The sequence below is a fragment of the Amblyomma americanum genome, chromosome 1 (assembly GCF_052857255.1).
Source record: "Amblyomma americanum isolate KBUSLIRL-KWMA chromosome 1, ASM5285725v1, whole genome shotgun sequence".
NCBI lineage: Eukaryota > Metazoa > Arthropoda > Arachnida > Ixodida > Ixodidae > Amblyomma > Amblyomma americanum.
The window spans coordinates 273094297-273105865 of record NC_135497.1 but is presented as its reverse complement, the minus strand read 5'-3'; the positions used below and the strand labels follow the sequence as shown (position 1 = coordinate 273105865).

General features: G+C 45.2%; 1 protein-coding gene across 1 annotated transcript; it reads left to right on the top strand.

The window, feature by feature from the left end:
- The first annotated feature begins 3587 nt into the window (after positions 1–3587).
- LOC144115094 (putative ATP-dependent RNA helicase DDX5) lies at positions 3588–10692 on the top strand. The gene is made up of 2 exons (XM_077649252.1): positions 3588–4695; positions 8952–10692. Exons 1-2 carry the CDS (start codon positions 3724–3726, stop codon positions 9546–9548), a joined length of 1569 nt encoding a protein of 522 aa, XP_077505378.1. The 5' UTR covers positions 3588–3723; the 3' UTR covers positions 9549–10692.
- The last annotated feature ends 877 nt before the right edge of the window (positions 10693–11569 follow it).

The following is an 11569-nucleotide window of genomic DNA, read 5'->3' as shown; positions in this document are numbered from 1 at the left end:
AGGCGGAAGCAAATATTCCTAAACGCACGTCCGCAGGAATAGACGAAATTCCAATCAAGCTGATTAATGATCTTGGCTCAAGAGGCAAGGAAACGCTGATAAAAGCATTGGAGCCAGTCATGGCAAATAAGCGAATTCCGCACAGCTGGAAACAGGGTAAAATGAATTTGATTTATAAACGGAAGTGAATAAGATGAACATTAAATCCTTCCGACCGATTACGATAACATCAGTTATATACAGGCTGGCGATGCAGGCGGTGAAATTAAAAATGCAGTCATGGGTAGAAAGTAATAGAATACTCGGAGAACTTCAGAACGAGTTTAGAAGGGGAGGCGCTAAGATGATAGCCTTTTCGTGCTTACCCAATGCATACAAATAGCTAAGGCGGAAAACAGACATCTGTATTTAGCCTTCCAGCTCATAAGCGGTGCATACGACAACGTGAACAGGAAACTCTTGTACATGTGGAACATATTAAAGGAGTATATAACCTAACTTTTGGGTGCGTGTTTTTGTTTGTGATGATGCGTGAGGCATTATTATAGATGGATTACCACCTCGTATTCTCCTACGACCAAACAAATAATTTATAATCACATTTTTCTTGTGCTGTTCTGGTTTCGGTTTCAACAGCCGATTGAAGACTGTGACGTAAACGTGTGCTTAAAGGTCACGTGAGGCATAAAAAAAAACTGCAGTATAATCGCTGCTTCCACATTTGTTGTAATTTCGGGTTTTGAGGAAGGCTGGCTTCAGTACTGCAGTAAATTATGACGATGAAACATCCATTATATGGGCGTTTTTCTATGCCTCACGTGACACAAAAGTACTCTTTGACGTCATAGCCATCGTTCGCCTGGCGGCTAAAGCCGCGAAGAAACACTGTCGCTTCGCCTGTCTTTAGTCGCGGAGACCCCGGCCCCCGTTCTCCAGGCCTGCGTGCCGGGGATGGGGAGTAGGGGGTCTCCTACATCGGTGGAAAATAAAGTTCTTACTCACTCACTCACTCGGCTGTTGAAACCGAAACAGCATGAGAGAAAAATTCGATTATAAATTATTTAGCGGTCATTGGTGAATATCACATGGTGATTCATGCGTAGTAGTGTCTTCCGCATCATTGTATAGAAGAAAACATGCCACCATAATTAGGTGCCAACATACCGAGAAATAAAGTTGAAATTGCGTGGGAAGGGATTAGAAGTACAACTGGTCGAGGTACACAAAGGATTAAGGCAAGGTTGCCCTCTGTCACCACTGCTGTCCATGCTTTTTATGATGAATATGGAAAGAAGGCTACAAAAAGGCAATCCAGGTTATAATCTGTCGTACATCTAGATTAGGTGCAAAGGTCATTGAGCAACGACTACCGGGTTTAATGTATGCGGACAATATTGTACTGCTCGCAGCTAGATAACCAGGAAGATTTGCGAATTCTGGTTAATTGTTGTGGAGACGAAGGAGACACTCTAGCTAGGTTTCAGTTTTAGCGGAACTAAGTCAGGTGTGATGATTTTCAACGATACAACTGATCAGGTACGTGCTTAAAATACAATTAAGGCACTGAAATACCCCGAGTGGCCGAATACAAATTTCTCAGAGTATGAATAAGTCCTGATGTACACGGAAAAGCACGAACAGTCTCTAATGGCAAAAGGGCGAAGAGATGCCGGAATAATGAAACAGGGAATTGTGGAGGTACAACAGGTATCAAGTACTGGGAGGTGTTTGGGAAGGAATAATGGTGCCGGGACTTACTTTTGGGAATGCGGTTCTGTGCTTAAGGGCAGAAGTTCAGTCGAGATTAGAAGTAAATCAAGAGAGTTATTGGAGGAATATTAGCACTAGGTGCCCACGGGGAAACCACAAACGAAGCAGTACAGGGGATATACATCGTTCGAAGCACGGGAAGCTCAGATTAAAATACTATATGCAGAACGCTTGAGGAAATTGGACGATAGCAGGTGGGCAGCTAAGGTATTTAAATAATACCTATACAGAATATTAAAGAGCGCACTGACTCACATTAGCGGAAAAGAACTAGGAAACTAACCAGTAAGTATGCCCGGACACGAGGACGGAGAAAAGGTTAAACGACAGGTTAAAAAGGTGGAAGGTAACAATTGGATTAATTCAATAGAAAGAAGCATAGTGTAGAACTATATCGATACTGGAAAAGGCAGATCAGGAAGGAAGCGTTTCTATGACAACTCAAGAGGCATTGCCCTGCTCTTTGAAACTAGGTACGTCAGGGTAGAAAGTATTAGCGTAGCTGTTTAGCCGTACGGCAGGTACGGTAACGCGTTGTCGTTGCTACCGTTGCCAGGTTTGCCAAGCCACATTTGCCGTACGGTATAGCAGTTACCGTAGTTACCGTGTTTACCGTGCGGTAGAGCTAAAGGAACGGTCGCAAAGTTGGTACGGAAGAAGTAGATATATAGAATGGGCCTCAGAGCTATATACATGCCGGCGAAATTTAGTCACAGTCAGGTGCGTCCTACTGGACACTCGATCTCTGGCACCAGCTGGTTCTTGGGATTGGAAGTGTCGAGGCGGAATTCCACTATTGCTCATTTGTTCGAGCAAACTAGTTGCCGAAGTTATCTCGGCAACATATATACGCGTACGTACGAGCACCATTAGACTCCTGCAATGGGCTCGATCGATCGTTGCCCTGGAAGCTTTGGTGACAAATTTGGTATCTTTCCATAAGGTTAATCCGGTACGTGTTCCGCATAGAAACATTACTCGTACAGTTCTGTAAGAATTGCGCAAAGAGCTATGTGCGCCGCGCGCATACAATGATGCGCACGCTTTAAAATCACTACAGCGGCCATTCTCCCAAACACACGTTCCACTTGAAAACTAAACATGTTGACAGATTTGCCTGTCTGGTTGGGTTTGATGACTTAAAATAAACTCTGACACATCTCCAAACAAAAACTTTTATTCAAAACCAAACGTTTCGAAGCTACTCGATCCCCTATCATCCCTGAAGAAGGAAACGAGCCGACTCAACAACATTCGACTGTCCCGGCCATGGAGGAAGAAAACTCCTTCCTCCATGGTCCCGGCTGAAGTTATGGTTATAAATGCTACTAATTAGCCGTCTTGTTTCATTAATACAAAAGAGATCAAGGCGAAAACTACGTTTGTATTCCTGAAATGCGGTTTTGTGACGCTCCTCAAGCTGGGAGGTGCATACGTCGTGGCTAGAGTCCCTAAATAAAAAAGTTTATTGAGTGAATAAAAAAGTTTTATTTAGTGACTCTAGTCGTGGCCATCCTAAAGCGACCGCAGCGCTACCGCCTAGGCGGCGATCGTGTGGTTCCGCTTTCGCTCCCTGGCGCGCCGCCCAGCGGTCTCGCAAGTGCACGAAATGAGACAGTACCGTTTTCGGTTCCAGTTTTTGTTTTCGTTGTCGTCTTTTTCCACGGCAATGCCTACCTGTTGCGCCGTAAACTTAATGCGGACATCAACCAAGTCTTCGGAAAAGACGTTTCAATATTGTTTCAAAAAGAAAGGTTTTTTGAAATATTAGTATATTAACTCTACAGACTTGTATCCGACCACGCAAAAGACAATCCGTAGCCCGTAGCCCGCTGTCGCAGCGCGCATGACTGGACGGAGCACGTGGTGTCTAGTCCTCTGGCATTCATTTCAGTGACCGTAATGGCTGGAGGATTGTAGGTGTACTGCAGCAACCGAAAATAATTTTACAAAATGTTTAGCAAGATTGTGCGGCAGTGTATTCCAGTTGCCTCAAGAGGGAAGAATACGTACAACTCTTGGCCCCGAGATCGCGACGCCCTGTGGCGAGCAGGTAACACGCTCGGGCAAACGCTGGTCGCTCCGCGGTTCGATAAGGTTAAACTTGTGCCGTTCGAGAAAAACTTTTATGTGGAGAGCGAAATCACAGCAGCGCGGAGCGAAGAAGACGTTAATGCTTTCCGCGCCGAGCACGAGATCACTGTGCAGGGGCATGGTCGGGGCGGAGTGCCGAAGCCCGTTCTGACGCTTGATGAGTGCAACTTTCCGGTCGAATGCCGCGCTCTCTTCGAGCGCAAGAACATTACGCAACCATCGCCCATACAGGCGCAAGCGTGGCCCATAGTTATGAGCGGCCGCGATCTAGTGGGCATCGCCCAGACTGGCTCTGGAAAAACGCTGGCCTACGTGCTCCCTTCAGCCATCCACATGTCACGACAGCAGCGGCCGAGTGGCTTGAGGGAGGGCCCAATCAGTGTGGTACTGGCGCCAACACGCGAGCTCGTCCAGCAGATCTCGCAGGTGGCGTACGAGTGGTGCGAAGGCGCCTTTGGACTGACGGGCACGCCAGTGTATGGCGGCGTCTCCAAGAGTCCGCAGATCGAGCGGCTCCGGCGCGGCGTACACATGTGTGTAGCGACGCCCGGTAGGCTCTTGGATATCCTGGAGACGGGCGCCGTGAACCTGCTGCGCTGTACGTTTCTAGTTTTGGACGAGGCAGACCGCATGTTGGACATGGGTTTCGAGCCGCAGATCCGCAAGATCATCGAGCAGATACGGCCTGACCGTCAGACAGTTATGTGGAGCGCCACCTGGCCTAGCGAAGTGCGGTCACTGGCTCAAGAGTTCCTCGTCCCTGACCACATGCAGGTTACGGTAGGCTCGGCAGACCTGTGTGCTAACCACAACATCAAGCAGGTCATACACGTAAGTGCACCGATGCCCCGCGAAGGCCAAGTAGAAGCCACCATGACGCTGGTGTGGCGTTTTCATACGTGTTGGCTGCCCTATGCGCATTGCATATTCTTGTAACGTTCCGCCTAATTCTTTCTAGCCATCACGATTTGAAGGTTCTCTCAGATCAAGGATGGCAGTTTACCAATATCCATCAAGGGAAAAGTGTACAACAGCTGTATCTTACCGGTACTCATCTACGGGTCAGAAACGTGGAGGCTAAGGAAAAGGGTTCAGCTTAAGTTAAGGACAACGCAGCGAGCCATGGAATGAAAAATGATAGGTGTAACGTGATAGGTGTAAAGAGACTGGAAGCGGGCAGAGTGGGTGAGGGAGCAAACGCGAGTTAATGACATCCTAGTCGAAATCAAGAGCATGAAATGGGCTTGGGCAGGGCATGTAATGCGAAGGCAAGATAACCGCTAGTCCTTAAGGGTAACGGAGTAGATTCCAACAGAAGGCAAGCGTAGCAGGGGTCGGCAGAAGGTTAGGTGGGCGGATTAGATTAAGAAATTCGCAGGCATAGGGTGGGCACAGCTGGCAAAGGACAGAGTTAATTGGAGGGTCATGTTAAATAGTAAATACTGAAACTAGTTCGTGGTGTATATGTAACTTGTTAAGATTTGTGCATGCTGTGCAAGTCTTTTAGGCATGGATCCGTAGCATGAAGTTATTTCTGCATTCGTTTAAATGTTGGTGAGGTAATAATTTTTAAGGTAAATCTCAACTGGTGCCATGAGAATGTGCTTTGTTTTTGAGGCAGCAGCTGGCAGTTGCTGTTAAAAAACGAACCACCTTCTGCTGGCTGTGTTGCATTTTTGCTGATCATGTCCAGAAATGTTATTCCTGTGCAAGCAGTCATTTTGCCAATCATAACATACATATGTGCGTTGCTGGGCTTGTTGCTGTTGCATGCTTAATTATAAGAATAAAGCACAGCATGGACAACACATGTCACTTCGTACTATGTGTTGTCTATGTTGCGCTTTCTTCTAGTGAAGTATCCGATGCCATTGGTAAGTGCCTTTTGCTAGGTATGCTAGACTCTTAGCATCCTTAAGTGACATTAGAGCAGTGTAGCTGCAAACCTATAGGTTGTGTTGCATGCAGAATAGTAAGGCACAGTAACCATCTCTCTTGGTGGACACCTGAACCACGTTGTTAGGGAAGGGTGAAGAAAGAGAGATAGGTGCTGTAGTGGAGGGCTCTGGATATTTAATTTAGACCACACCGTGTTCTTTAACATGCACTGACGTTATGCGTTATGTGCATGGGTGAGTGCTATGTGGCAGCATTAAATGTTAACGTTTAAGTCAAGTCATAATAGATTTGAAGGAGTAGAGACACCAAATTTGAGTTGTTTTCTCTCTTTAGAATTATCCGCAGCCCATTAGAAAACATCGCCACATGGATTGCATCAACAAGCAGTAAATAATATATAACTGAATTTTTTTCTCGCACTGTTTCGGTTTCAACAGCCAAACGATGCTTGTGATGTGAAAGGTGCTTTCAGGTCATGTGGGGCATACAAAAACTGCAGTATGGTTGCTGCTTTCTTCATTTTAGTTCACATCAACTCTTATGCAAGCCTGCCCAAGAGTTGGAGTGAAAATGAACAGGCGGCGTTTATTTTGCAGTTACTGCATGCCTCATGTGACCTCATATCATCTATGATGTTGCAGCTGTTGTTTGGCTTTGAAACCAAGACTGAAATGCCTGGAGAAAAAAAAATCAGCTATATATTATTCAACTGGCATAGGTGAATTCCATGTGGCTAGTAAAACGGTCCAGTGCAAAATGAAATACACCGTCCTGTCTGTCAGCACTGTTTCGTTGTACCGTTCAACATAAACCAACTAGCCAGACTCAGCCCTCTCCTTAAAATACACCAGGCAGCCATAATGAGCAAAAAAAGGAAAAAGAAACAGGAATAAAAAGGCTCCAAACAAAATATGCACGTGAAGAAACAATTCATAGCAATGTTCACAAAGGTCAACAAACTAAAACACAAAAGTGTGGGGGAGGGGGTCAGGGCCCTTCCTGGTTGCTAATAAAGAACTTGCAGCAGAGCTTGAAGTTATTTGGAAGCTTCACATTAATAGGCATTGTATTCCAGACTTTTGCGCCAGAAAATTGAACTAAGTGTTCCCAGTGTTTCCAGCGGAAAACTTACTGCCCTTATTTTGTACATCCTTGAATTGATTAAGGCTGCCTAATTATGAGTCTGCTGATTTTGCAAATTACACATTGCATCAATAAATGTCTACCATTATGCTTTCGATTTAAACCAATTAGATTTTTTAGGCAGAGTCAGCTCTATTACTTTTGATGGCGAGTGTACATTGCGACAGGCAGGCAAATTTGTGTGCAAGCTTTGCTCACGATATCATTTATTTATTTAAGAAATACTGCAGGCATACCATGCCCTTGCATGAGAGATTAGTACAATCAATTTACAGCAAAAAGAAAAACAATACATAATCCAGTAGTACATTAATACAATGAAAAGGCGAATTGCAGTTCAATATATCAAGTAAATTGCTGGGCGATAAAAATGGTGAGTTGCTGGGTAGTGTGTTCCAGTCTGATATCGTGCGTGGGAAAAAAGAAGATTTGTGTTTGTGTGTGCAAATGCAGGAGATATGGTAAGATAGTGTTTGTGGCAGGAGGGTCTTGAATAATCTTTATTGAGGTGGTTTTCGGTATTAATACCAAGTTTGTAAAAATTAACGATTGAAGGAAGGTTAGTCGGGCTTGCTTTCTCCTTTTGTCTAGTGGATCTAGGCCAGCAAGACGCAGCATTGATGAGGGTGAGTCACAGCACCTGTATCTGTCATAAATGAAACGAACTGTTAAGTGTTGCATTTTCTCGAGCTTCTCAATGACACTTGACGTATGCGGGTCTCATGCCGCACAGGCGTATCAAGCCGACAAATGAGTATGGCTCTAGTATTGTTCTGAAATCTTGCTTGTGCAGAGCACGTGAGCTGAGTCAACTGGCATCCAGATCTGAGAAAGTTGGTGGTGCGAGGGAAAAAGATAGTAAAAAAAAAAGGTTCAGAAGTGCTTGGCTTCTGAAGGCTGGCTGCATTCCCCTCTTCAGTTTTTTTTTAACTGTTTCCATCAAATGATGGGGGATGTAAGGCATAAAGCTGTAGAAACTGACTAAAGCCTTACCCGCACCCTAAAGGCATACAGCGGTGGCACAGCACACTGACCAGCAGCAAGTTAACAGGATGTGGAGAGTACAAAACATACTTAAGCAGAATGCATAGAAACGGGCCAGGAAGATCAGCATCAGCAGCACCCTTAGAAACAGCCTGTGGCTACCATTGTGATGTAAAGCCGACTGAAACCTGTGGTTGATGTTGAACTTATCACATGATAAGGCTGTGTCTGCTTCTTTGCCATAGGTTCTGTTTAAACTACTGCTGTGCTATTACAGGTAACAAGGTGCCTACATCATTCGTGTACAGAGTCTCGGGTAACATTGTCAGTATCCTTGGAGTCTCGTATAGTGCTTTTCTTTCTTGCCGAGTGTACAAGCACATGGAATGTTTTAAATAAAGACAAAGGGGTTCGGGCACAAGATTTCAGAGATTTTCCGAGTGTCAGTGTATAGGGATGCTCATCATTTGATATGGTTTTCAGTATTGGGCAGTGAGCAGCTTCAATATTTTCACCCACTTAAGAATCATAATTAGTGAACAGATATGACATCTCAGACTCCTTAAAAAAGCAGCAACGTGGAATCTGGCAGGTTCCTTGCTAACACATGTTGGAGGCATCGGCAGACAAACTTCTTACATCAAGGGTTTCCAAGCCCCTGTGATCACCAACACTGCAGCAGGTTGAATTTGATGTCACACAGAGGCCGTGCTCTAGCATTAACCAGAAACAACACTAATGTAAAAATGGCTTGTTTATGCGTAGACTTCTCTTCAGTAGCTCGTTCAAAGCCCAGAATGTTCATAACTAAGAATAAATGAGACTGACTCATTTTCAGGCTGTATTATGTGTAAAAAGCAGCAATGGGCCTTAGCATGATGCTCTGTGTCACCGCCGCTGCCAGAGTCCCACCTTGTTTGGATCTTCAAGGGCTATTTGGGGTTGTTTTTTGTCCACTCTTATTTCAGGGAAGTACTTGGCTGTGTGTGTGCCCCATTTAGTGCTGCAATTTTTTTTTTCGTTGTGTTTACAAAGGCATTCTGTTTGGCATCATTATGCAGGTATGCGACGAGTTCGAGAAGGAACGCAAGCTGCTGGATGTTCTTGAAGACATCATGGCTGAAGGGGAGCAGCGCACACTGGTCTTTGTCGCTCGCAAGTCTCGTGTTGTGCACCTCCTGCAGACACTGCAGAAGAAAGGCTTCCGGGCTGTGGCCACTCATGGTGATCTTTCACAGAGCAAGCGTGACATTGCCCTAGACCGGTTTCGTAGTGGTGCTACATCCATTATGGTGGCAACTGATGTTGCAGCAAGGGGTCTTGATGTGACTGACATCAAGTATGTTGTAAACTATGACTACCCTGACACATCAGAGAATTACGTGCATCGTATTGGTCGCACTGGCCGTCGTGACCAAGAGGGCACAGCTATCACCTTCTTCACACCAGACAATGCTGCACAGGCGAAGCAGCTTATTGCTGTTCTGCAGGAGGCTGACCAGGAAGTGCCACAGGAACTTTGGCAGTTGGTGAATTTGCATGTTTCAAAGCAGGATGCACAGAATCGTGCCAAGAAGGCCCAGCGTCAGCAGTCTTGGAAACGGCCCCGTCGCTACCATCATGACGAAGAACTGGCTGAAACCCGTGGTTGGGGTTGAGCTGCTTTCACGAGATGAAGGAATCTTTAGTAGTGTATAGATAGCATACAGTTCCCACTGGGAGTTTAGGAGCCCTGCTGTCTCTGAACTATATAAATGAAGTGCATTGTGCAAGCTGTCTGGTTATGCTTATGGAAAAAAGGAGTGATCCACGAGGATTTCTTCATTGTCTACTGACTGGCGTAAATCAGAGAAAATCGGGAAAAAAATTCCCTCGGTCTAATTCCATGTTTGTTTGGGCTCCAATTTTGCACAGAGGTTGTATGTGGTGGTCAGTTTTGTTTTATACTACATTTAGGTGGGGTACTTGTCTGATTCGGTCAGAATTGAAAATCTCCATCGTCTGCGATGACGATGGGCCGAAATGGCAAGCTTTCGCAGCGGTCGTACCCGTAGCGCCATCTGTGCTTGCTGAAGGAATGAGCAGTCTGCCATTGAGACTGCAGTGAAACGCAAGGGGGGAGAAAGCGGCTGCATATTTAATTTGAATGCGCTTTCTATGCTATATTAAATTTGGCTGCAGAAAACGTTGTTGCACGCAACTGCCCCTATCCCCGCACCTTGTGTTTCTCTGCAGCTTCCCTGCATGGTAGCGTGCTAGTTCGTCTGGAGGGTGCATGATGGCGCTATCGGCATCATTACTAGGAAAGCTCGCAGGTTTTGGTTCGCCGTCGCCCTAGACGATGAAGATTTACGATTAAATTTGACAGAATTAGGCATGTACTCCACCCAAATGTAGCATAAAACAAAACTGACCACCAAATGCCACCTTTGTGTGAATTTTGAGCACTAACGAGGGGCGGTTAGGCCAAGGGAATTATTCAATTTTCTCTGATTTGTGCAACAGTCAGTACACTTCTGGGCTAGGGTGCCAGACCACTTTGCTACCTTCACTGTTAACTTACTTTGCAAATACCTTTTGCTCCACAAATATTGGGTAAGGGTCTACAATCTGTAAAAGGTTCTACTTCTACGGGAATTCATTAAACATTGGAGGTGTTGTGGCACATAATGGTAGCCACCAATATGTTGTACAAGATAGTCTCCATGATGATTTAGTATTGCTTCATTAGAGCCAATGCTGGCAAAACTTTTTGTATGACATTGCACAGTGCCACATTAAAGTCCAATCTGCCCATGCTCAGACGGCTTTTTTAAAGGATGCCACTCATAAAAGGCGTGCTGTACATTGGTGTACTTTGTGCCCAAAGTCTAACAGTTTTTTTTAAATCTAGTTTTCCAAACTGTGTGGTCAACCAATATGCAAATAACAGCCAGGGCAAGGTGGTAACATGGTGCCAATGATGTTATTTTATTATAGTGTAGAAAGCCTTGCTTTCTTGCTGCCTTGGAGCCTTCACAGGACTACTGAGGAAAGCGGTGAGAATGGCTTTTCGCGTGCAACGCAAAGCCTTCAGTTCATCTGTGGAGGATTGCTGCCTCAAACATACTACATCAGCAATACTGCAGATGTTGTATGAAATTAATGCATTTGTCTGGCACGTTCTGTCGCATTTTCTCCAGAAAGAAATTTTGAATTGGTACTCAGTGACCAGGTATGCACTATCTGGTGTGCTGTGTAAATACAGTAGATTTCAAGGAACTGGCATTTTTTCCGTGTTTCACATACGTCATACTACCGGTATGCTTGTGTTACTGCTGCTGTGGTGGCTCGGTGGTTATGGCGCTCGGCTGCTGACCTCCGATTCAGTCCCTGCTGCGGCGGTCGAACTTCAGTGGAGGCGAAATTATAGAGGCCCGTGTACTGTGCGATGTCAGTGCATGTTAAAGAACCCCAGGTGGTCGAAATTTTAGAAGCCGTTCATTACGGCATCTTATATAGCCCGAGTCGCTTTGGAACGTTAAACCCCCATAAACCCATAAAACTTGTGTTACTGGGTCAAGGCGCCGGTATTTTATGAATTTCAATAAATAGTACAGAACTTTTAATATCTACGTGCAAGATAGATATGCAAACAATAGAAGCAGCATTCACACTGGTGGCATATCCCCATCCTGGC